General features: G+C 33.5%; 2 protein-coding genes across 2 annotated transcripts; both read right to left on the bottom strand.

Annotated features, from left to right (window-relative positions):
* Positions 1-551: 551 nt before the first annotated feature.
* On the bottom strand, positions 552-20678 carry LOC145905543 (E3 ubiquitin-protein ligase rnf213-alpha-like). Its single transcript, XM_082992774.1, has 42 exons — positions 20590-20678; positions 20204-20442; positions 19902-20128; positions 19588-19776; positions 19328-19520; positions 19009-19079; positions 18732-18945; positions 18475-18573; positions 18211-18339; positions 17980-18154; positions 17446-17612; positions 17257-17386; positions 16951-17120; positions 16522-16708; positions 16009-16295; positions 15697-15856; positions 15382-15599; positions 15094-15283; positions 14665-14854; positions 14450-14584; positions 14131-14381; positions 13872-14069; positions 13488-13657; positions 13039-13339; positions 12638-12792; positions 12399-12534; positions 12170-12342; positions 11930-12058; positions 4592-11787; positions 4371-4524; positions 4127-4296; positions 3889-4043; positions 3688-3787; positions 3414-3534; positions 2744-2949; positions 2441-2603; positions 2333-2377; positions 2194-2271; positions 1961-2077; positions 1555-1750; positions 1215-1341; positions 552-954 (listed from the first exon to the last, which is right to left on the bottom strand). Exons 2-42 carry the CDS (start codon positions 20372-20374, stop codon positions 828-830), a joined length of 13770 nt encoding a protein of 4589 aa, XP_082848900.1. The 5' UTR covers positions 20375-20442; positions 20590-20678; the 3' UTR covers positions 552-827.
* Positions 20424-25109, bottom strand: LOC145907206 (uncharacterized). The gene is made up of 16 exons (XM_082994636.1): positions 24992-25109; positions 24737-24853; positions 24460-24598; positions 23902-24025; positions 23679-23799; positions 23483-23620; positions 23211-23358; positions 22467-22833; positions 22182-22238; positions 22013-22052; positions 21890-21949; positions 21470-21679; positions 21164-21271; positions 20826-20949; positions 20574-20750; positions 20424-20442 (listed from the first exon to the last, which is right to left on the bottom strand). Exons 1-16 carry the CDS (start codon positions 25107-25109, stop codon positions 20424-20426), a joined length of 2067 nt encoding a protein of 688 aa, XP_082850762.1.
* Between the last annotated feature and the right edge of the window lie 1267 nt (positions 25110-26376).

Raw genomic sequence — 26376 nt, 5'->3', positions numbered from 1 at the left:
AGTTTTTCAAAACAAAAGTTGCACATTTTCTTCCCACATAGAAACTCTATAAAGATTAAACTTCCATAGAGTTTGCGGCGACGTCAATTGATCCGAACTATCTGCTAAACATACGGTCATAGTCATGGAAACGTTTTCTACAGGCTTTGCATCACGGTAAGTGCCATTTTTATTTTTTGGGAAACACTGTTTTAGTCAATTATAAATTTTTTCTTAAAATTTGGTTCTTGTTTTTTTTTGACGCGGAGGTATTGACTGGGGAATCCCCGTGTATGGCCAGCTTCTCTGATTTCCATTGTGTTCATTGCGCCAGTTCTATATCGGGCGAATAAATTGCACCGTTGTTTTGTTAACGTGTTTACTATAACCGTTTTAAACTTGCTCTTTCTTTCCTACAATTATCCAACGCTAGCTTGCAAGTTACGTCTCGGATTTAGAAGTCAACCTCAAATACTAAAACAATTTCAAATTCATATTCAACGTTGTGAACATGGAAACAAACCACATAAAATCACTTCTGTATCATAAAACAAAGGCTTTTATTTGCAATAGATCTGAATGTCCGTTGATGCTAATCCTATAAACATCATAACTAAAGTACATATTTACATGGATTTACTGAATGTACAATAAACAGATGCCTAGCTAAGTTATTCACATTAAAATATGCAATTAATTTCCAAAGTGATGCATAAATCCTAAAATTTTAAAAAAGAGGAACTGTGTTTAAGTGCATTCAACTACATACAATAATATTCACATGTTTACTAAATGAAGCATAATTTCAAAGCATTTAACAAATATTTTTACAGACAGAAAATAAAAACTTATTTGACAGCAAGTTTGAAGAGATGAACAGCATGTTTTACACATATTTCATCGGGCATTTTGGTGATCCAAGTAGCATCACATACATCCCTTTCCTCAGCAAAGACAGCTAAGTAATCCTTCAGTCTTTATTAAAGTATGGAGTTTAAAATTAGGTTAGAAAAACTTTGTAACAAAAATAATGGGAATTGCTCTTCTGGCACTTCAGTTTTGAAAATGTTCTTTGAAACCGACGTTTCGCTACCACCAGACAAAACTTCCTCAGGGTAATGTCACACAATAATGCATCAATCGCATTTCGAAACTTAAGTGCCAAAAGAGCAATTCCCATTAATTACTATACATGGCAGCAAAAATAGCAGTATATTTGTAAAAAAAATACTCACTTTGCATTTCCATAGAAGTCCGATTTCATCATCAAAAGGGAGTTAATTTCCATTTGAAGCTGCTCTGTATCAATTTGGACCAAAAACTTTTCAATATTTTCGACATCTTCGATCAGCTCTTGGGTCTCTGAAGTACAAGGGTATTGTTACACTCTACTACAGTAATAAACACAAACAAAATAAAGGGTGATTATGTAGAACTAGTAAAATAAGACTACAAGTTATGAGTCAGTATGGTGGTAAGCTGTAATAACGACAAAAATTTACAGCACCTTGAGATACATTGGTATATGTGCATAGAAATATTAATACACAATGATTGAAACAAACTTATATATACCTGACATAATAATATTGCGAAATGGATTCTGTCCTAGTAAAACATATTTCACAGAACGTTGCCAAGAAAACCACTCAAACAATGCTCTTGTGTGGCACAGTTGGGATAAATGTGGTATATTGTCAGCCTCTTCTGGGGGTAACATCAGGTCATCTTTGATGTATTTAATCAGGTCAGCTAATTCATCATTTTTCATCTAGAAATTGTAAGGAAAATGTTACACATCCTCAGGTGCACGATTACAATACTGCAATAGTGATCCAAATAAGACTTTTAAATTTAATAAATATATATATCCAAAATGACTCTACTACACCACATTATTTGCAATGTATGCTACAGAAATCCTTTTTACATTTTACTGACCAAAATTAGTGCTCATATTTTGCTAACCATAACAACAAACCTTTGAGAGATGTTTGACAACCAATGTAAGGGTTCGAACTGCCTCACATATCACTGGCATTGTTGCTATGTTTCTAAGATCTTCTAACTTTTGAAGCAGCTTGACTGGGAGTTGATTCTTGCAATAAATCAGTTGTTAGGGTGTTTATTGTTATATCACTGAATTACTAATGAAAAGTTTCATAAGGCAAGAAAAACCTGCTACAACAGCAGTATAAACTTATTAGTACTGACCTGTTTGACGTTTTGCTCCAACATCATGAACTCTTTCACCATTCCCATATCTTGCAAGAACTCAATGCACTCTATGCTCTATGAAAATATTAACACAGATAATTTACAATTTTTTTGGAAAATAAAGGCATTTTCAAACCTTAATATCAATCAACTTCTTGTGTAGGATAAATCTTTGGAAAATCTATAAACAACCACAATTCATAAGCTTTGCAAAAATGTTTGAAGAAGGTCCATGCTTAAATACCTGTTTTTCAATTGCTGGAATCCTGTAATGTATTTCATGGTTTGATCCAAAGATTGTTTTTTCATACTGTGCATTGGCCAGAACATATGGAAGCAGGGTTTCATCATTATCAATCAAAATGATGTCATTACATGTGAGTTCTGAAGTTGCTGCTTCCAGAAACCTTAATTGTAAATCAGTGTGAGTTTTAATTCTGAAAAAAAATGGTAGCTTCTTAAAAATAGTTTTTCAAAAGAAATTTTTGTGCACTTTATTAAAGATATATACAAAATTAAATGCATTTTTCACACAAACAAAACCAACTGTGGTTTAGGTTTTATTATTTCCATGCTTCTTTCGATCAATTCATTTTGTTGTTGAATCACAAAAGTTGTCAGACACAATGCACATTGGCCTTTTCCCACTTTGCTGGGAATACATTTTGATATTGGACTTTGAAAGGAGAGGTCTCCATAAAAATTTTCATTTGGAATGGTTGATCCAAATTTTTGTTTTATGTTATGCTGCAGCTGTAAACGTGGTTTGTTAAAAAAAATTTAGGATATAATGTGATAATTCAAAGATTTATTGAAACAAATTATCAATGCATATTAGGAAACATCAGTTAATATGACTATTCACACCCAAAGGTAAAATTTTACTGGTACAAAGTTTTTTTTTTATGTCCTGCACCTTAAAAATGTGTTTTGGCAAAACCACTACCACATTTGTTTTTTTTAAATAATTCTCGATTAATTTTTTTTGTTTTTTTATGTTTTTAATCAAACTTAACAAATTGGCTTTTTGGATTTGCATGCATCACTGTATATAAAATTGTTCAGGTGTGAACACATGTTTAAAGGTGCCCAAGACCAGCGTACCACGTTTAAAGGTGCCCCAAGACCAGCGTACCATGTTTAAATGTGCCTGTGTTTTGTCCCTGTTACTTTTTATTGTGTATCAAGATATCAGTAGTAAGAGAGATTTAGGTAACCTTATTCCATAAGTCCATGTATGCAATAAACTTTTCTTTGGAAACTAATGAGTCCCCATCATTCAGATAATCATCTATGGTGATCTTGTCTAAATCATCAATATCCACTTTATGTCTGTACCTAAATATTAAAATGAATGGGATGCATGATTTTTTTGCAACAATATATTAAGAAAAATTGTGTTTTATTGATGAAAATATTTTGGTTGTGACAAATCAAGCTGCCATTTATTGTGTTTTCAAAACACATAAATTTAGTAGCAAATGATTTTACCTATCCACAAGCTTAGTTTGCAATTCAATTATTTCTTCCAATTGACATAGGTCATATATGCTTTGGTTGTCCAGGATCATTTGCAATAACGCTCCTTCATCTGAAATGTCCATTCAATATTAATCGATAAAAATAATGTAATGCAACACAAATTTCCCAACAAATTATGACAAAAAGAAGAAAATGTACCAAACATAGTACCTGCATCACATGTTACATTAGCATTGAGTTTTTGCCTCAGGTGGTTGACTGTAATATTAACATGGTACTTCCAAAGAAGTGATTGATTCCATGGAATGACATCAACATTGCTCATGGGCATTGTTGTTTCTGAAGTTTGCAGTTCATAAACTAACCTAAACAGTACATGAATGGTATTTGTATAGGCAAATTCGTTGTCTTTAATTTACATTTAAATAATGGACTAATGTGTCATTACCATTCTAAATCACTTTTCTGCCTTGCATTGAAGATAACATTCCACGAATCATGAATATTTTGTTCAACATGTGCAAAAACTGGCTGCAAATAACAGCTATGAAACTCAGTTTCCCACACTTGCCTTCCTTTAATTGAGTCAAAGTTGGCATCTACACTATGTTCATTTGTCTAAATAGAAAAAAAGTTTGTCATTGCATAATAAAAGTAGATGTCTCACAATCTGCATGTAGAGATTTGTGTACCTTGCAATCAGCAATCTGTTTAAAAATATAGTGCAAAAGAAGTGCAGAGTCTTCCAGACTTCTTCCAATTGAGTTATGAAACTGTTCAAAATCCTTATTAAGATGTGAAAGAAGTAGAGTCCTAGCTTCTTCCTCTCCGTTTACCTTAAGTAAGCTGCAAACAAACAAATTTATGGCCATACCAGAATATGGAAGAACACAAGATGTCAAAAGCTACCAACCTTTGAATGCCTAATTCTGATGTATTGAGGAGTAATTGAGAATGCAGAAGAAAACGAATAACACAAACAGTTAGTTTGTTGCATTTCCTTTCTGGAGTAGCTTCCAAGCCTCTTTGTTCGGGAGAAGGCAATTTATAACCAGCTTGGCTTGCTTCTGAAATATCACCAGCTGTATTTCCAGGCTGTAATTTGCCATAATCCTTTCCCCCAATGGGTGCTTTGCAGTCAGGACAGACGGCATTTGTAGGAATAACATTGCCACAATTACCCACTACATAAAGGTGTCCATTTGGGCAAAAATACTTTTTAGGGGGTACTTTATGGGCTGGATCTATCCACTTTTCAACAAAATCTTTTACATCAAAATAAGATGATTGGGGCATTGTTGGAAGAAATTTTTCAGCAATATGCAAGTGGTCTTTAACTAAATTGTATACTTCACCAACTAGCAAACCACTTGAAAATCCTGTCACAATTGCAGCATTTATGAACAAATTGGCAACTATTTGGTGAGTAAAGTCTTGCAAACTAAACACATTTGGTATTAGACTCAACATCTTTTTTGAAAGAGAGTAAATCAATTTTTTGATTGAAGAATGATGGTAGAGGTGGTCCAGTAAAGACTCTGTGACTTCAAAATTTTGTTTGCTTGTGTTCACATTTAAAACTGCCCAAGACAAACTTCCCAACACAACTTGCAATTGGGAGACATTTTGGTTACAAATTTGTTTAAATACTTGAATGGTTTTGTGTTCATCTATTTGGTCAAGATGTTTCTTAGTTGACACCACAACTTCACCAGCCACTAACAACATATCAGTTGGCTGATACTTAAAACAATTGTATAGGTATCCAGGAATGAAATTTTTCAACTGATCATGTGCAAACAAATTTGAAAAAAAGCTAATTCCATACCGCCTGCAGAAACATTTTATGAAGTACACTTTTATAATTTCCTCATCCATATTTAACAGGGCATCGATTATATCAGACACAAACTCTTTAGTCTCATTGTTGTTTATTTCTTGGTAAACTAATTCAACAAGGTTGTTGATAATACACTGCAAGTTTGCCACTAAATCCAACTGTTGCAACTGACTGACAACCAGACCTTCCTGCAACTGAGCAATCTGTTCCTGAAGCAGTTGTGGCATTAGTTGACTTGAAATATTTTTATGCAACATGTCTTCTTTGCAGTGAACGTAGACTATCATCAAATCCATAAAATTTGCTGAATCATTGGGATTTGTGGTAAAATGATTTTCAAGTTCATGTTTTATGGCCTCATTGTGGCGAAGAAGAAGCTGCAAGATGTAGGATCTGACTGTGTCTGCAGAATACAAAAATGATGACTGTAATGAAGACTTATCTTTTTGATCCTTGTTCTGAAATACAAGACTGAATAGCAGTTGTGTGATTTCATTTTCTCTACAACTTGTTGAAGAAGCGGGAAAGCAAAGTACAGACAGATACTCCATAAAAAAGCTTGTACAATTTCCAGTCAGAACTTCCATGTCTTTGGCTTGGTTTGCAGTGAGGGTAGTGGGTTTAAACTCAAAGTTTTCATGAACCACTTTTCTACATATTGGACATTGTCGGTCTATCGTGATAAGGCGAGTGCATTTGCAGCACATAAAATGTTTGCAAGGAAGAACAACTGGATCACTGACAGTTTTGTTGCAAAATTTGCACATACTGTCTTGGAAGTCAACCAAGTACATCAGTCGAACCTTTTTGACACAACCATTTAAAGTTTTTACAATTAATCTTAAGTAGGTATCAGTGTTTAAGTCAACTTTCAATGCTCCCTTCCACAACAGCTTTGATGGTTGCATGAATACCTTAATGTAGCCTTTCTGTGTAGCTTCTGTTAACCCTTGTGGTATAAGGTGCTCTGAAAAGAGTGCACCGAATTGTAGAGCTTTCCAAGTTTTGTGTAGTGATTCAGATTCTGTGTTCAACAAAATTGCTTCAGCCGTTGGTCTAAGTTGTCCAATTAACTTTGCCCATTTCTGGTACTGCAAAACATCGGTTAATGTTTCAGATATTTCTATAATGTGTTTCAGAGCAAACTCAAGCAACCCAAAATGTATTACAATTGTTGTTGTATCAGCTTGTCTTTTCAGAAACTCGTTGTAAATATCATCACTTAATATTTGTGGTATAAGTTCCAAGATAAAAGCCACTTGTTTTAGTTCAAGAGAAAACATTTTCATGAGAACAAACATAAAAGAAACTAAGTTGCTTGAACTTGTTACAGACACATCAAGGTCATATTGTTTTTGCTTCCATATTTCCATTAGAGTGTTTTGAATCATCTGAAATTCAAGCTTTTTGTGTGATCCACACTTGTAATGTAAATGCACCATGTCATGAACAAAACAATTCAATACTTCCTCAGTGTGTGATTCCAAGGCATTTGTTAAAATATGATTTAGTCTCATATTTTTTATTTTGCTATGAAAAAGCTGTACAGAATTTTCCTGATTTTGAACCAGTTCCCATTGTTTCTGAAAAACTGATAAGACCTTGCGACTGTATGGAAACTGACAAGCAAAGTTAGCTATGCCTCTTACAAAATATCTATGTACTTTTTCCAGGTTATCCCAAGTTGCACAAAAAATTGTGTTTACATGAAACAGGTCGAACCAAACTTGCTTTAAGTGAGTTGCTAATGAATTCTGATTGGATGAACACAGAATGAGAAGGTTTTGATCGGTGTTAACTTCACTGATAAAGCTGGCCAACAAACTGGACATAATGTTCCTTAAATGCAACCATAGAGTTTTTTTTAAGCTTCCTCCTTCCTGCAGAGCTTCTGAATTAAATGCCACATTTGTTACCCAAGAAGATTGCAACACCATCTTAGAATCTCTGCATTGTGCCATTTTCACAACACATTTAATGAGTTCTTGAACAAATGCCTTACATACAGGGTCATCATCACTAAAAAATGCAGACAACAAAAACCTATCTGATTGTGCTGTCTTAAAAACTGCTTGAAGTTTAGTAAGTGCAAGTGGGAGTGAGGCAAGAAGCAATTTTTTAAAATCTAGTGCAAATTCGGGTTCTGCAAAGTTTGTGGTATTTCTGCGAACATCAGTTTGTACTATGTAGGGTTTTTCATGTACTGAATGGTTTAATAATTCACCTAAAGTGTACTTATTAATTATGTTTATGGATCCAAGATGATCTGCAGTGACACAAAGTTCATCCACATACAAGCTGCAGGTATCTGAACTGATGAAAGTTTTCATCTTCTTATTTGAGTTTTCCGGGCCCCGTCGTTCCAATGTGTAAAGAAATGCCACTATAAATTGGACATAATCAACACTGACGACAGATTGCTTTTCCAACAGAATATTTTGTACAGTATATTTGGCACAGGCAATAAGACTATTGGTCGTCTGAACTTCCGGACATTGAATAAGTAAAACTACTGAATACATCTCTTCTACATTTTCTTTTGCGGAGAGACCATCATGCAGAAATTTGACTACTCTTGCAGAAAATTCTTCTTGTGTTTTGAACTGCTGCAACGTAACCAGGGTGATCGATTCCACAAGTGGTTCCAATGACAGTTTCAAGATCATGCGATCATTTTCTGAGAGAATCTTTGAGAAAGATGTGATGTCAAGTTGCAGAATACCTTCATTTGTTTTCAGTGTAACAAAACTTTTCAGTAAATCAAGTAAGTTATCGTGCTGTTGTTGTTCAAAGTAAGTTTTCGCCAAGTTCGGTGCTTCCCGCTTCAGTCCTGACTTAGCCAGTCGCAATACACCATCACATGTTACTGTTCTGAGAAGTAGATGCTTGGCTTCTTCATAAGGATTCTTCCTATTTTGGGTGGTTATGATAGCAGAGCCAACAGTTTCATTTGTGTATCCAACAAAAACATCTTTTTTGGTAAAATATACTGAATTTTGCAAATATAGAGGTTGAGAAATAGTTGAAAAATCTTCCATCCATGTTTCAAGGCGCCTTGTATCAGTTATTTGTTCAGTTGAAAGAAGGCATTTTGTTGTCAAAAAGTGTTTCTCAAGTCTATTGATAAGTGGTATTGGAAAATCCCTGTATACAATTTCAGTGTCTTCCATTACTATTAACCGAAAGTTTTTGTGAACTCTGCACTTCACCCTGTGACCACCAAGACCGAGGTCAACATATCTCTGTCCTTTAAATGTAACATAATGTTGGTTCAGTGCATCATACAGTGATTCATACAAATCCTTCAGGTTTAGCAAGAGAACTGTACTTCCAGCTTCCATGCACATTTTGATGCGGTTAATGTTACGACACTTTTCAGTGTAGGTATTGTCCTGAGAAAAGCTTGAACCAAAAACAAATTTAACATCTCGGTCAATAATGGTTCCAAGGAGTATCACAGCTTCAGGGATATCTGTCATAAGAAGGAGATAGCGACTTTCAAAGTGGGTGTCATTGTTTAATTTTGACTGCAGATTATCGGACACAATTTGTTTTAAAGTCACACCTGGAACATTTTCACAAGGACGAAGAGTTTTGAAATTGTCGACAAAAATTTGCATGCAATCAATTAATTTTGACCCATCAAAATTGCGCTTCACTGCATAAAGAACATCATAAAACTGTGGTGTGACTTCACCATCACAATAAACAGCATAAATCATCTTCAGCAAGCCATAATAGTCTCTCAAACCAAAAAACTCCCGATTAAAGATTTCTTCTTCAGAGCTTAGTTTACTGGTTGTCTTATCCCATTTTTCACTAATTTCCAAATATGACTTCGTAGCAGCCTGAACAATGCTGGAAACTTCCTGATAATTGATCGAACTAGGTGGAAATATGCCTTGTGCTGTCAGGTTTAATTCACTTTCTGATGGTGTTAATCGATGAACAAACAGACCTCTATTTAACTTAGCTGGATCCAGTGCCCAGTTGGAAATACCAACAAAGCCAACATGCTTTGAAATGTTTTTGTTACGATCATGAAGTTGTAAAGATGATTGACTGTCTCTCACACCACCTTCCAATAATGGATGTAGAACTTTTAATGGCATTTTTGGTGAATCTTCAGCCAAACCAATTTCATCCAAAACAACAACGGCAACAAACTTTGTGGTGTCTTGTTTCTCCTGAAGACTTTCACATTGCTTAAATATGCTCTGAATACCACTGACCTCTGTTATTGGACTGCACTGAAATGATAGAACATGAATTTGTTTTAGTTTCTGAAACACATTACTGTTGGAATTTGAACCTTGCATGACATCAGCAACTATACTTTTCGCCAGCGATTTTGAACTTCCGGGTTTTCCTATCAGAAACAAAGGAATTCTTAATTCACAACACATAACAATCATAAATACATTCTCTCTTAATGCTTCATTTGATGCAATATTGTCTTTGAGTTGTATTTCATTGAGAAATACGTTTTGACATGCCACAATCTCTTGAAGAATTTGTGATTCAGACATTTTAATTCTAACATCTGCTAAGCATTCTGACATCTTTTTTCGATATTCCAATCTGTCAGTCAAAGTTGCATGATAGCACATTCCAAATGAATGTATTAAACATTGAACAGTATCTGAAATTTCTGACTGACTGCTTTTATCAGTTTGTTTGATTTTAATTTCTTCCAAAAGCCAATCTTTGTTGTTACAGAACCATTTAAAGCACTTCAGGCACCGTTCAACATCCCTCAGACTCACAAAAAGGCAGTCTTGTCGATTTTGCCTCATAAATGCTTGGGATGTACACAACATGTGAACCAAGAGGTCACGCTCAGACTGTAATCCAACAGTCTCTCGCACTGTTTCATGATGTGCCATTTGTTCAATGTAAACTCTTTCTGCCATTTCATCAAGTTGGCCAAAGTCCCACACAAGGGGATGCATGCTTGGTGGAAGTGCAACAACTCTATATACAAGCCAGCGCATTGGAATTTCCCCTAGTTTATCAGAGGTGTCATCGGTTTTTACCTTGAATCCCAGACCAGCATTTTCCATTTTTGTAATAGCCTCTTTGTTGTGCTTTCTATAAGGATTGCAAGCAGCAACAATGTTCAAGCAAGACCTGTGTTTTGACTTTCCACAAACACTTCCATCACATACAAATTCTTTAATAGCATAAATTGCTTCTGTGGTGTTGGCCTCATCCAAGAACAATGTGGTCTCTGTCTTTCCCTTGTTTTGATTTGCAAGGTCCAAGGCTTCTAAAATTTTTTCTTGAATATCTTTGACTGTGATTCCACCATGTACTGTAACAGTAACAATATTTTTAACTGAAGTTGCATTGTTTGCTTTTATCTTGCTCATAAACTCCACCATTCTTGTTTTTCCACAGCCAGTTTCACCCATGATTATGACTGGAATGTCACACCTAAACCTCATATGAATTGCAAGCATTTTTAGTACATTTTCAGTTGTTAGTTCATATGTGGGATCAGGATCTTGTATGTCTCCTTCAATTCCAAAAACTTGGTAGAGTGTCTTCAGTTTATTACTTCTTGACAAACTATTGAAATTCTGTCTGAAGTTAACTCTTTGTAATCGCAATCCATTCAGAAGTTTTCTCTGCATGATATTTTTTTCAAGTATTTCATTTGTTTTTGTAGATATTAAATCGCCTTTGTGATTAATCATAAAGTTGACAAAAGTCATTGACATCCGATCTTCATTAAAGAAGAGATAGGGATGTTTTCCTTCCTCCCAGCTTCTTCTTAGCTGATGCTGTCCAAACACACCTTCTTTGTGTTCTGGAGAGGAATCCAAAGAAGGTGTAGCAAAGTCCTGTGACATTCTAATCATGAATTTTACAACAAAGCTTTTAAAGCCAGAAAGACCGGAATCCGAACCAGTTAAATTTGTGTCACAAAATACAGACTTCTCACAATCGCTTAGTTGGCAATTTAAAAAGCTGGCAAAATGCTTTAGTAAGGACCATGATGGATCCTTGACACCACAGAAATTATAAAGTGTGTGTAAACATTCCATTGGGTTGTCCTTTGGTGTTTTGTAGGTAAAGTCATCAAGATTATGCTGGAGCTTGTGCTGCAGCAAATACTGGTAAGGGCGCTGAAATGTTTCACTTAAAAATTCTTTTTGGTCCATTCCCACTGACAGAAGGTCATTTGAATTTGTATTTTCTACCAGTTGTAGTGGTGAGAGGCATCTTATTGTGGGAAGATGGAGCAACACTTTGTCCAGAATGTCCTACATAAGTTTTTTGTATAAAGAGATATCGCCACAATGACAAAGCCATGTTTAAGATTTTTGTTTGAAACTAACTAACAATTTGGGCACCACAGAGTCACAAAGCTTTTCATTTTATGGAACAAACATAAAAAAGTCAAACCTTTTCCAGATATGTGTATTCAACACAGTAGATATGTGAGGTATGTTTTTGCCACACAAAGCCATGGCTGTCTTTACAAGATCCAAGAATAAGCAAATGAAAAAGAAGGTTGTTAATTCCATTCTTTACCTATGGCACAACATTTTTACAATTTTTGCTTATACAGTGAAATTTATGCTTAGAATTACAGCAATAAAGATACTTGTTGAAAAAAAGGCAGCTAAAAAGCCATGGACTTACTGCAGGTGTGACATCCAAGTGCACAAATTGAGGATCTGTGTTTTTTGCTCCCGAGTTTAGTAAATGGTTCATCACATAATCAGAATTGCAGTCCTTTTCCAGGAATCTTATTGTTGTAGTGAAATAGTCATCATGCAGTTTTTCTCTGAGTCGTGAAATATACAAAGACTTCCCTAAAAAAAAATCTACTTGAGCACTATAAATCTCATTAATTTCACAATTAAAAAACCTAATCCAGCTTTGTGTGAAGTTACAAGTAGGGTTGAGGGATTGCCTGGTTTGTGATGGTCATGAATAGTCATCTTTTTTTCAAAAAACTCTCTTATGTTGTCATCAGAATGCTTTATGATATAATTAATCTTATTCTGAAATGAAATATAGCATCACATTTGTTTAAAGTATTACTAATATTTGTCAATCAATCCAAATGTTAATGCTAAAAGTATGCCAAATAATATAGCAAAATACCTCATAAAAAAGTGATGCTATGAAGTGTTGTGGTGAAGAGCACAGTAATACAACAGTGAAGTTATCATTCTGTAACTTCCTTAAGTTATTGTGCAGTGAGTTAGCAACTTCAAAGGCTAGTTTCTCAGTGTGGGCAAGACAGTAAATTCTATTCCCTGCATATAAATATAAAGAGGTTGTAACCTTTGTATTCACTACTGCATTATTAACTAAAGTCTGATACAAAATATCATCAAACATGAACACTTTATTTAAACCCAACTTCAGAGGATATGCAAATAGGTGTAATAATTTTAATAAATATTTTTCTGTTGTTTTAATTTTCCTAAACATACAATGCCATCCAAAACACATGATTATAGAAGAAAATTTAACTGCTAAAAACACAACACGCTAGGCACCCTTTTTCGGATCCTTGTCAACTGCCCGCCTTAGAAATGGTTCCAGTTCAACTTCATCTGTTTTATCAGTGCAAAGAAAAACTTCTGTATTAGAAGGCAATGGTTCCTGAGGTGATTCCATGTAAAGTGATATAATGTTGGTAAAGGTATCCTCTTCATTACAAATGACCAAGTTAACATTTTTATGCAATAAACCAGGTACAGATCTATTCGGAATTGCGGATTGATCAACAAGCAAACTTATGTTTGTCAGAAACTGCCCCAAATGATCTAGACTAATGGTGTCCATCAAAGAAGTTTTCTGTAATATAATTAGTGTTAAAATTGAAAATGTCACTATTTCTTTATTATACCTGTATTTATTTGTTTACCCACACCCAACTATATATGTACTAAGCAATGTGGAGCCAATAATATATATATATGTACTGTTATTCTATTTTATATACCAAGCTTTCTTCTTGGATGTAATGATTGCATAAGCTGTCAAAACAATCACTGAGATTTTTAGTTACTCTGGCATCGAGGAGATTGTTGATAACATCCGAAAGTGTGTGATTTGACTTGTTTTTTACCACAGAATCAAAAGTTGTATGGTTTATTTCCATTTGGTCAAAACCTTAAATTAAAAGGAAATATTAGTTCGTGAAGTAACCCAAATTTTTCATTCAAGCAAAATAGATTGTATTCTGGACTGGACATGACAAAAATAGGTTGTGAAAGGTCCAAAACCGCATAAAATTACTACAGATTGAGGATAATATTATGGATATATACACACCCTGTCTGCAGCTCGTCAATATTATGGATAGTTTTACTACTTTGTAATTTACCAATAACATCATCAAACTCTTCAGCAAGTCTGGCAACTTCGTCATCTTCATGCATGTTGTTCAGGGATTCCAAATATAGGTCAACGTAATCAAATGATACAGCATCTCGTACTGTTGCCTTTGCAACTTTTAATTCCACACCATCCTCAAGTAACTTTGCCACAATTTCTCTTTTTTTTTCATCTTCACTCATTGGTACTAAAACCAAAATCAATTTTATCAGCAAATTGTTTTGCATTTGTTGGCTTTTGGCATTCACCATTTCCTTCCTCCCTTGAGCTCTCATCAGTGCTTTCATCATCCAATATGGTTGTGTTAGCTAAACATTCCAACAATTCATCTTGTGTAATGTCATGTTTGATAACAGACAGCAGTGTGTAAAGTTGATCTGGCAAGCATCCAAACTTAGATGCAAGGGCCAGTTCTTTACACATGTAATTGATTTGTTGCATATTGTAATGATTTAAATGGTAGTACGATGAACGTTTTTCAAAAACAATTCTTTTCCAACTGCAAATTAAACACCAGTTTACTTTCAGATTGATAGGCTTAAGTAATTACTTGTATTAACAGCACACCTGTTAAGGGTCTGTGTCATGATACTGACTAATTTTTGCAATTCATCGAGTTTGTTTTTTTGGAAGCAAAGAGCTTGACTTTCATCATCAAAGATTATCTTTGTACAAACAGTGTTTTCATTGTCTTCATTGACCCTTAAAACAAGAGATACTCAATTCCAAACAAAAAGTTTTGAAATACAGCAATTAGTGTTTCTGCTTACTGCTTTACTTACTGAATTTTAGCCATCCACTTATCAAATAGCAGGCATCCAGCCACCTTAAGATTAACATAGGCTTGTGCCAGGTTTTCTACCAATGCCAAGGTTTGAATAAACATGTCAACTCCTTTCAGATTTTTGTCTTCAATTAGCATCAACCGTGATTGAAGGTCTTGAAGATTTGACAAAGTCATGTCTTTCTCTTCTGTCAAGAAAAATAAACTCCCAAAAATTGTTTTTTGTTTCTTTCGAGAATAAAATTATCAGTTTATAAAACAAAGAAGCACCAAATAATCACCAATTGGTAATATATTAAAAATATTTAAACGTTGAAAAAAGGCAGTTGCAAAAAGTTGACCCTATTGTTATAATTTTCAGCCATTTTTACTCTTGATTCCAGATATACTCATTTTGTGATTGTATTGTCAATATTTTATTTCTTGCCTGTGCCATCATTTGTACTTGTCCAGCTTAGTTTGACACACTCTTCAACATTTGGAACTAATCCACCACCTCCAACAGAATACACTCCCTTAGTGTTGATGTTTTGAACTTTTAGGAGTGACGACTCTTCTACTGATCCATGGGAATCTTTAATCCCCTTCAGCCATTTCAGACTGGAGGCTGTTGCTTTCTAAAAATGTGTTTAAAGCATTAAAATCATTTTGAAACATTAATTAATAGATGCAATAAAATCAAGTTAAAAGTATTAAAAAGCCTTAAATTTCTTGCCCATTTCTCCAACAGTTCTGCTGACTCTGATTGATCGTATATCCTTTTAACAGCAAAGACAACGTCTTCAAGGCCAGCACTCTCAGGATTTAAGTCATAAATAAATGGTGCAAAGCCCATGACAGCACTTAGAAAGCATGAAATTCGATCCACGTCAACAACTGATTCCCCGGCAGATATCATGCCAAGGTCACTCATCACCTTCACTTCACTGCGGTCTGTAAATTTATTTAGTTGTTAAAACTAAAAATTATTACATTTCATTTATTACATTTTGTTTTGTTAACATTTGATTAAAATCAATTTCTACATTACCCTTCATTGTTTTAAGCCACTCAATTAAATCGGTTTGTTCGATAAATCCTTTAATTAAGTCGCAATGCTTTTCTGTAATATCCTGGAATAGTTTTCCAACATTAATTATTGAATCAGTAATGGTATTTAGTACTTTGTGCCTGGAGATACTTTCTTCATCCTTTGAAACAATAGTTTATTTAAATTTATTCAACACAACCCAAATATATAAAATAAAATCTTTTTTTAACTACTGATTTTTTGTTCAATTTTTAATTGACAGTAGCAGCGTTTAATTTACACAAGTTAAATAAACCACAGTAAACCTATCACCTGTAAAATGTCCAAGTAACCAAAGTCCCCCTTTAAATCTAAGCAATCTTTAATAACTATAAATGCAGAAACATTTGGCTGTTGCTTCTTGATTGCAATATAATTGCAAAGTTGATCTTTTCTCAGTTGTTTGTTGGCAGAGCTGTTAGAGTCACACAAAATTTGCATTTCACTTCCATTTTCAGCATGATTTGAAGGAAAACAACATATGGACTCAAACAATTTTTCTATCTCTACTTTTTCCAAATCTTTAAAATATTTATCAACTTGGGTCAATGGTACGTCGCCTAAAAAAAAGTTGGAAAAACAATAACATTTGTTTGTAGCATCATAATGATAAATTATTTTAATGAAGCAAGATCAAGGTTATGAAAACTCGTGGGAATAAAGTTTTTTAATAGTCATTCTCTTATCAAAACAGTGCACCAGCAAGTATAATAGGTATAGACCAGAGACTGGCACAGCACATTGAAGAAATTAAACTATTTAAACAAAGATATGCCAATTGTTTACCATGCAATATTCCAATTTTTAGGGGACAAAAGAATTTTAGCATACTGGCCCAAACACAAGATACAACATCATCTAATGTAAGCATATTTTCTTTGGCTTGAACATCATTTGTAGGGTTTTGCTTATTTTGTAAAGCATCATTGTAAAACTCATTCCATTTTGTCAAAACAAACTTGTTGTCAGCAACCTAAAAATGTATGATTTTTTGCTTAATGCAGCATTGCTTAAAAGTGCATACATAATATACATTTCATGCAAATAAGGCATACAAATTGTTGTTTTCCTCCTTTTGAAACTCAATGACATCAAAACTAATATCTTGGGCCAGCGGTTTGGCAGTTGTAAGCAAAAAGAAACAAAATCGCCAGTATATTTCTTTATTCTTTAATGTTTGGTGATTAAAAATACCAATAGAAAATATATTTTTACCTTTGCTGCATAAATCTCTGACATAGCATTTTGCTGCTTAGCTGTCAACCCAAATAGAGTAATTCTGGGTTTAGTATTGGTTTTCCTTTTTCCAGGAATGTAGCAATCGATGACATCACTCCAGGTAGTTTCTTCAATACTTTCTGTAAGCCATGAGCTCTGAAGTAACCCTGCAACAAAAAAAAAGAAGTGTGACCAACTGTCATTCCACTAATATAATGCATTGCTCCAAAATATCTATCAATAAACATGGGTAAGGATTTTCATTTTGGTACCATTGTAACTTTTATTTTATAAAACACCAACCTTCAACAGCCGATTGACAGACATCAACAAAACATTGCACAATTTTTTGAAATTCCTCAACAAAGCACAATTCATTCTCCCGAATGCTTAAAAGCTCTTTCAAATTAATTGTATTTTCATCCATTGTTTCCTATTAAGATTAATGCTATTATATTTGGTGGTTTCCAAACTATGATTCTACTCTCTTACTATTAATATAGTTGACAAAGCCATGGAGAATGTATCTGCAGTGTTTAGAATGCTCTTTAAGCTTTTGAAAGGCAAGTTTCCAGTATTCAACTGATGTAGCAAAGTAGCCAGCCCCTTCTGAAATTCCTTGAAAGGCTTTTGAGATGTGTGGGGCAAAGGAGATTTTGCTGAAAAACACTTGACTTATGCATCAACTTTTTGCTGTTAACTGATAATACAATAGACTTTAAGGCAGAATTCATCATTTTCCACAAGGTACTCTTCTACTAACAGGATGATTTTCATTATCCAAGCAAAAGATAACTTTGAATGCTTGATTTAATATTTTACAAATTGTTTGAAAATATCATGGCAAGTAATACTCTTATAAAAGTCTGAATGTACATGTTTTAAAAATAGTTTAAAGAAATGAATAGCGGAATGATTTGTGTGCAATTTATTTACCACCATGGAAATCCCATTTTACCATACCTTTAGCTATTTCAAAGAATGTTTTTTTCACCATGTTTTTATGTAAAAAGTATCTATACCTACCAATGATTTTGCAGTAGCAAAGTTCAACAGGGTTGTAAAGCAATTTAAGTGCAATATCTGCACAATTTCCTTCCACAGATTGCCACATTTTTAAAAACCTTTTCTCAATAATTTGAAATAAATTTAAATTTTTTCCGAGAAAAACATTCAGGAAAAACTCCTTCCAAGATTGATCCTAAGCAAATAATTTTTTAGTAACTGTTCTTATACAAAAAATTTATTTGTTATTACCTGTTTATGTTTTGCAAGGACATTCTCAAGTGCTTTATAGAAACATCCAATGACAACTTCATTTAGTTTTGGTTCAGGTTCAGGAGTTTCATCAAATTTGTTGACAAAATTGATGTCATTTCCAAGGCACTTAAAAAAATGGAATACAAACTCTCCGGAATTTACTATGGGTTCTATATTTTGCATATGCATAAACTACACCATAAATGTAGAATGGACATATAATATTTGTTTTGTATTATCATGGATATAGAATTTATTTACTTTTGTGAAAAATTCTGTCAATAGGTACTCAGCTTGAGTTTTCCAATTTTTTCCAGTTTCTTCATCCTCACATTGCAATTCCAAAAGGTTGTTCAAAAACTGTGAGAAATAATTTTTCTATGTTTCTGGACAAGGTTTTAGTCAAAAAACTAAATTAATCCTCAACCCACACATATGATGCAATTTTAGGTGTGGTGAGCAAAGTTATATTTAACTTGTTAACAGAACTGGTTGAACACTTGTTAAAATGGATAGACCTTTTTCTTTTCCTGTGACAAAGCAATATCCTTTTCATTATCCATCCAACCAGATTTAATTCTTCTGGTTATTGACACAACTTCTGTCTTAAATAGGAGGACAACCGATAATGAAAAAGAGAGCAAACAATAGTTTTTGTGGTTTTTGAAAGTTTCATACACTTTTGACAATATCTTATCAGCCTGTGTTTGAATTTTTTCCTTGCTTTCAGAACTGTGAAGAATAATTTATTTAGTTGTATAAAATATTCAGCTACAAAGAAACTTTTTTCTTTACCTTTCGTCTGCAAGATTCAATTGACATTTTAATTTTTGGTAAATCCATTTTGATACATCCTCATTTAAAATCTATACCAAAAGTTAGAAAGAATTGCATGAGTGAAGAGATAAAATCAATAGTTTTGTAAAATTGCAATACTACTTGTTTACTTGTACATGGCTGGATTGAATTGCCTAAGAAAGTTTTGCTTATGTTCTATTAAACAATGTTGCAGTTAATTACTTTAAATCAAAATTACATGGCTTCCAAATTGACATGTGTTACTTGCAACCTGACTAAATTCAGAGTAATTTAGAAAAAGCAAATGTCCACATACTGGATAGGTTTTGTCCATGCTGCGCTCAATCAGTGTGAGAAAATATTTTGCATCCAAAAATATCATGAAATCCTTGTGAGTTTTAAACAGATTACAAGCTGTTTTTAGTGGAAGTGTTTTTTGGTACACCTTTGGAAGTTGTGGAAACAAATCAGCGAATTTCTCTAGTTTTGGCACCATGAAGTTTGTTTCACTATATTTTGCACATGGATTAATATTATTGTGCTTGAGAAAAATATTAGTAAGGGTAGTTTCATTACGGGTTTGTTTTCTCAAGCTTGTGTACACATTGCATTATCCTTGTCTTTGATTCCATTTTTTCCCAAGCACTTTGTTTATACCCACATTTGCCTTCATTCATCAATACATAAAAAAGTGGAAGAAGCAACAGACATTTTGCATTTTTTGAAACTTTATCAAAGACATATATGCACCCTTGTAATAAAATTCTGAAAACAAAGCAAATAGTTGAGAACAGGCATACTCACCTTTGTACAAGTTTAAAGATGCAGTTAATACATTATAAGAAAATTTAGTTTTACAACATACAACAAGAAAAAACATGAGATTATACTTTATATCTAAAGATTTTGCATTTTCGTATATTGTGTTGAAATCTCCTATGTCTAATCCAGTGGTGTCCAAAAGTGTTGCAAGTTCTTCAAATAACATATTATCAAATGGAGCATGATCTTTCTTGATTTGAAAGAGAAACTTGCATATGGGTAAATGAATGAGAACTAAAGTCAATGCAGTTTTTGGTTTTGGAAGCATTCGAATGCATTCTTGAAAAACTGATTTCTGCGTTATAATAATACATTAGATTAAAAAGGTGTTATTTTCAAATCAAAGAGCACTTTGCAAAATTTCACTTACAGCGAATTGTTTCTTCATAGAATTTGTAAATAATATGCCTTTTTGTGCAGAAATCCACCAGTTACAAAGGTAGTTGTTATACATTTTGTAATTCATACAAATATCTTCTTCGCCCACCATAAACAGACTTGAAATATTACAAAGATGTTTGCTGATATTTTGTTCACACATTTTTGAAAATATATTCAGTGGTTTGGAACTATCGAGAAAACTACATACATCAAAGAGAATAGAGACTTCTGAAAATGAGAATAAGCATGTTTTTTTGAAACATTGCTTTTCATTCAAAAAATATATAATTGTTTTATGTAACATAAAACAAACAAATTTAAATAAAATTGTTTTGTAAATGAAATTTTTAACAAGGTACATTAACACAAACCAACCATTCGATTGAAGGTCTTTAACTCTCTTCAAATGTATCGTTGTATTAGGTTTTGGAACTGCTTCCCAGTGGTCACAACTGTTTCTGGCAAGATACTTATACATAATTTCAGTTCTGCCCTTTTCAATCTTTACAAAGGCATGGAAGCAATCTGAACTTGGCCTTTAAAAAAACAGTGGCCTTTGATCTTACAAACAGTAAAATGTCAAAATATATTATCTGTATTTAACCCCATACCCTGTGTGGTCTTGATGCATTTGAAACTTTCTATTGAGATGTTTCACAAAAACAAATATGTTATAAGGATTTTTAAGTTGTTTAAGACCTTCAGCAACAACCAGTCGAAACTCTAGGAATATTTCTGTAAAAAAGGTTGAAAAAAAACACTTTTAAAGAGCGGAATGAAATTACAACAAAGTGTTTTATGACTTATTTGTACGAATTTATTTGAGTACTTTAATTCCACAGATTATTTGTATTAAGATTTTTTTTTATTTTGGTAACTATAAAGACAAATAATCTTCTTCTTTGTTTCATTTTATGCAATTGTTTATTTATAGCTAAAATGTACAAACCTCCATTTTTGGGTGTTACTAGCTGAATTCCTTCACATACATAAGGTTTCATGCAAGTTATTACTTTAACAGTTTTTACACCTTTTGATTTGATGTTGGTTTCATTCACTTCAAAACAAGAAAAAATAATTTGAGCCAAAAGATGTAATTCTTTTTATATGTAAAGTTCTACAAAAAATATTTTATTTTTAAAAATTTATTGTAATGCTTGAAAAGCGAAATTCGATTTCAAGTTCACTATTAACATAAAATACAACAAAATAAATTTTCATGAATTAATGATGTTCATCTAATTTCCCAAAATACCTTGATTTTCATTTTGTTGTGTACTGATTAATACTTCTGCATAAGATTTTGATTTATGTGTTTCTGCTCCTTCTTTTGCAGTTGAAAATGTTGTTGTGTCTCCTGGGACAACAGTAGATGTATTTTCATTTTCTACATCATCCTTTATTGGTTTTTCAATTTTCCCGCAGTTTTTCTCATCTTCTTGTAAATTTGTTGTAGGTTGATTTCCTGTGTGTGTTAATCATTATCACCAGCTAGATTTGAATGTAAATCAACAGTTTACATGCTTATAACACAAAACTCCTATGAATGAACAGACATTATAAAAACCTACTGCATAGGTTCAAATTTACAGCAGTGTTTATATACATTTTAAAATAAGGTATGTGAACAGACTGCACTTGTATTGTTATATTGCTGTCATACCATTTACAGTACCTTCAAAACTATGCTCACAAAATGCACTCATTTTTTCTGCAGTCTTGTCAGAAGGTTCATCTAAAAACAATTGTATGCATGTTGCACCAAAGTGACCACAAAATATTTGTTCATAAGCCATACCTTTTGTTTTTTCTTCCTCTAATAACTGCTGAGATTTAACCTGTAGACAATGTTAAAATGTAATAATATTATTAGACAGGAATGTGGAATACACTGTATTTATCAAGCTAAATACACTGTATGAGTTATGCATTGTCTTTTCAAATAAAGTTGTAACCTAACCGCTTACTTCATTTTTAGCAGGAAATGTTTTATGATCAGGAGATTGCTGAATATGGGAAGTAAGCTGCACAAAAAAATGGTTTTAATACTTAAAATACATGTGAAAATCAGGAACCAGAAAAAGTCCAGACTATTGCATAATAATTATGACTATTACTATGTAATGTGCTGTGTTTTTAATTGGACCATTATGTTTACAGTTAGGAATGAAGTTTAAAAATGTATTAAACAAGCCTAAAAAGCACTATATACATTTCCACAAATTTCAGACAAAAAATAATAATGAACACACCCCAGGATCAACATAATGTGGCAACTGATGGTAATTGTTAAGAGGAAAGTATTCCTGAGGCAATGCATGTAGCAAAGGTGGTCGTAAAAGGAACCTAGGTGACATTTGAGTATTTCCCCAAGCTTGCTGTTGAATCATTAATTGTGTTGGGTCTGCAACACTCTTGTATGGCATTGGTCCATGTGCACTTGCACCAAATACAGTTGGGCCAAAATAAAAAGGGTGGTGTGTGGAAGTTGGAACAGCAGGACTTGGTGTTGTTGTAACATTTAAATGTTGTGACAAAAGTCTTGCAAATCCTTGAATAATTTCTGGATTTTGGTCCATCAAAGAATTTACTATTTCCACCAGTGTGGCAGATAAAAACCTAATAAAGATACTCCAGTAAACTCATGACAACATTACACAATATGTACAAATAATTTAAATAAATTACTGCCTTACCTATGACAAATGTTACTTTTTGTTGTTTGTTTTTACAAAAATGCTTGTCAATATGCTAGACAACAAAACGGGACTGATTTTTATGGAATAAATGATGTTTTTTATTGTTTTTTGCAATTACATATTTTCTTTATGTTAAAAGAAATGAAGTTTTACTTTAAAAATAGGTTTGATAACCAGTACATATCCTTTTTGTACCACTTTAGGTCATACAAATTGTAGTACAGTACTTAATAAAGGTAAAGCGTTAATGCAGTAATGTTTGCACCATGGGTAAAATAACTTTATGATTAGATTCACCATTCTGACGGACCAAATAAACTGAAACAGCAATTGGACACCAAATCACGTTTTTCCTTCAATTGTTTCCATGAACATACAATCCATTGGAAAACCAGTGCTTCGGGATGGTTAAAGCAGACATCAACAATATTGGCATGAAACACTCCTACAAATTGCAATGTTGTACACCACATACAGTTGTAAACATTTTACAGAAAAGGCTGATGGATGCAATTTTAGCAAGAAATTACCAAAAATCCTAATGACAACCACATAAAACCTTAGCCTACCAACTGTATTGAAAACACCATCCCTTAGAATTTCTTTCCATTTGGGCCTTGCTGTGTTGCCTACAGCATTAGCAATAATTTCCATTGCTTTGGCACAATCCAATTCCCCACAACCATTTTGAACATGTGCAACTATATCTGAAATTTAGTGTACAGGCCCCTAATTATACAAACAAACTGATGTCGAACAGATTACCACTTGGGACAGCATCATTAGCATGCAGAAACTTTCCAACATCCAAAATTTGCTGCAGAGTCAATTCATTCGACAACATTGGCTGAATATTTTCCAGCAATTCCCAGTCACTTTCACTTGGCTATGTTTAAAAATTCAACTATTCTTTAGTTGTTTTTTTTAAGTGGTTTATTTTACTGGTATAAACCAAAAACAATAAATAAACAAAAAAGCAAGCACTTACATTTAATTGTAAATTTAAGTTACTCTTCATTTTTTCTATTATTAGCCTGATCATTTTGTCATCAAACACAGGTTGCACACATTGAAGTGCAACATCAAGCAGCTGTTGTGATTTTCTTGCATTACTGTATGACATAATACATTACATAATTTTATCTCAAGAAAATTAGTATTTTGGGGTGTGTGCTGACATCAGTATACAGTAAGTCTTGCCTAGAGGCTGTGCTTGTGCTAAGTAACAGTTTGCTACCAAGCATGTGTTCTGTTTTCTGTGCAAATCCCTATTTGTCATTAACATAATGTACTGCTTTTTTACATTTTAGTCGCATAAAGCGACAGTGAAGTAAATGATTATACAAAGCACTTGATCATAAAAGGAAAACAGTGACTTAATATATAAATTACATTAATTGGTTCGTTATATGTTTTTTGTTGTTCTCTAGTTTAACATACACATTCAGTTTGATGCAATTTTTGGGTTTATCATGTGTCATTGATATTAGAAGCAAAAACATATAAATGACAATGTAAACTAATATTGAAAAAGTGATTTGTTTACATTTTGGGAAGCAACCCTTTCAAACCAGCAAAAGTAAGTGAATTTGAGATAAGTTCATCCCAGTTATTTGCTATCCACAACAGGTTGGCATCAGATTTAGAAAGGTAGGCTTGCACAAAGACAGCAAGCTCAAATTTTCCTGAATAAAATATTTTGAAAAAAATTAGATAAACGGTTTTTGATGCCCGATGTTTGTTTAGCGCACAACCCAGATAAACCGGTTTATTAAGTGAGAGAAGTTATATTTTAAGGCAAGTGTACATATGAAATAACATACCAATACTATTCAGCTCCTCAATCAAAATTTTACCCCATTCCTTTTCATTAAATAAAGCCAACGCTTTAATTAAAGTCTGATACAATGGCACATTTTGTTGGGCTAAATCTGCAAAGCCTAAAAACACAAAAACATCAATGTAGTCACATATAGACATTTGTTAAAAAGTAAAGTTATACAAAACTTACATATACTGAAAATAAGTACATATGCTGAAAAAAATCACTGTTTGTAATTTTTGTTTCTTCAACTTACATTCTTCCGAAATTTTCTTACTCTGCATCAGATTGTTACATATTTCTCTTTGTTCACCATTAGTCCAAAATTCCTCAAATATTGGGAAAAGAAAGTGGATGTCCCCATGAACAGACATTACTTAAAATAAAACTTAAAATCTGATGGAAAGTTAAGTTTGTTGTTAGTTCCTTACAGCAGTCTTACAAACCCCATTCAACTTTTCACACTACTGGAAACAAAAGTTTTTACCTCAAGCCACTTTATACCTCACCATCTTACCATCTTACAGCACACTACTAACGACTGTTAAGGTTTTATAAAACCTCAGTACCACACCCAGTAGGCCAATGCTATTCATTAGCAACAGCCATACAGTGTAACCAGACAGGCTTTACACATATCAGATGCACTGATGCAGAAACAAGTGGCAATCTGTGCAACATTGGTAAAAGAAAAAAGGATAGGTAAACACAACAAAAGAGAAGACGGAAATAGTGGCAAATTGATATTGCATCATTGGGCTTCCTGTTTATTTGTTTGTTGCAATTAAAATATGCGTCGTCATAAGTTGGTTACATATGAGGGAAAGTACCGCAATTTAAATGTAAAACATGACGTAGCATTTTCCCCGCTGCTTGAAGAAAACCACAACTGAAATTCAAAAGTCTTTGTATCCCAGTGCATATTTGCAGTGAACCTCGCCTTCACGTCTGCACGCGATGCAACGGTCACTATTTGATGAAAATAAATACGTGCGGAGAATTTAAAGCCAGTAAAAATAAAAAACGGAAAATTAGTTCTTGCGCACGGAATTTGAGCCGGGCTCGGTGCGGATACAACATAATTGCTTGGGATTTGGAGGCTGAAAGTAGTGGTTTTACATTACCGGCCATACAGCGCGCTTGGAATTACACGGGGTTTTCAGCAAAGACCAAACAACTTCGACTTACGCACTTTGAAGGTTAAAGCACATCGAAAGGAGCATATTCGAATAATAAAACCACCCACTATGAGGTTGACCAAATAATGGCACTAAAATCTTTTACGCATTAATTACAGTACACCGTGTGCAACCTATTGCCGGTTCAAAATGGCTCGGCATTGGTTAGTGCTGTTGCGTATCGTGTTTCTTTGAAAGGAGCTTTTCAAATCAGCCTTATTTAGCCGTCTTGAGGGTGCGTGGTGCTTTGTTCGCAAAAAAATTGGACTTCATTGGATTCATGTCTCATCAAGCGTTTGTTACCAAAATAGCAAAATGTGTGTCCAGTGAGTGGCGGCCTTTTGTTGAAGAGCGGAAACGAAGTTGGTGAATATTTTGGAAATGTCACTGCTGCATTTTACCCGTCACAAGTTTCTGCATTAAGTTTTATGGTTCTAACGCTCATTGTAAATGTCTAGGTTTA

The sequence above is a fragment of the Ascidia mentula genome, chromosome 6, assembly GCF_947561715.1.
Source record: "Ascidia mentula chromosome 6, kaAscMent1.1, whole genome shotgun sequence".
Taxonomy (NCBI): Eukaryota; Metazoa; Chordata; class Ascidiacea; order Phlebobranchia; family Ascidiidae; genus Ascidia; species Ascidia mentula.
Note: the sequence above shows the minus strand (reverse complement) of the source record. Positions and strands in the feature narration are given on the sequence as shown.

Excerpts from the sequence above, each read along its gene's own strand:
- LOC145905543 (XM_082992774.1), bottom strand. The coding sequence starts at position 20,374 with ATGTGTGAACAAAATATCAGCAAACATCTTTGTAATATTTCAAGTCTG. Across the intron at positions 18,574-18,731 it reads TGTCACAGGAAAAGAAAAAG|TTTTTGAACAACCTTTTGGA; the intron begins GTCTATCCATTT and ends TATTTCTCACAG. Across the intron at positions 13,658-13,871 it reads AGAGTTTGATGATGTTATTG|GTTTTGACCAAATGGAAATA; the intron begins GTAAATTACAAA and ends TTTTAATTTAAG.
- LOC145907206 (XM_082994636.1), bottom strand. The coding sequence starts at position 25,109 with ATGTCTGTTCATGGGGACATCCACTTTCTTTTCCCAATATTTGAGGAA. Across the intron at positions 23,621-23,678 it reads TAATGATGCTGTCCCAAGTG|ATATAGTTGCACATGTTCAA; the intron begins GTAATCTGTTCG and ends ACTAAATTTCAG. Across the intron at positions 20,950-21,163 it reads AGTAACACCCAAAAATGGAG|AAATATTCCTAGAGTTTCGA; the intron begins GTTTGTACATTT and ends CCTTTTTTACAG.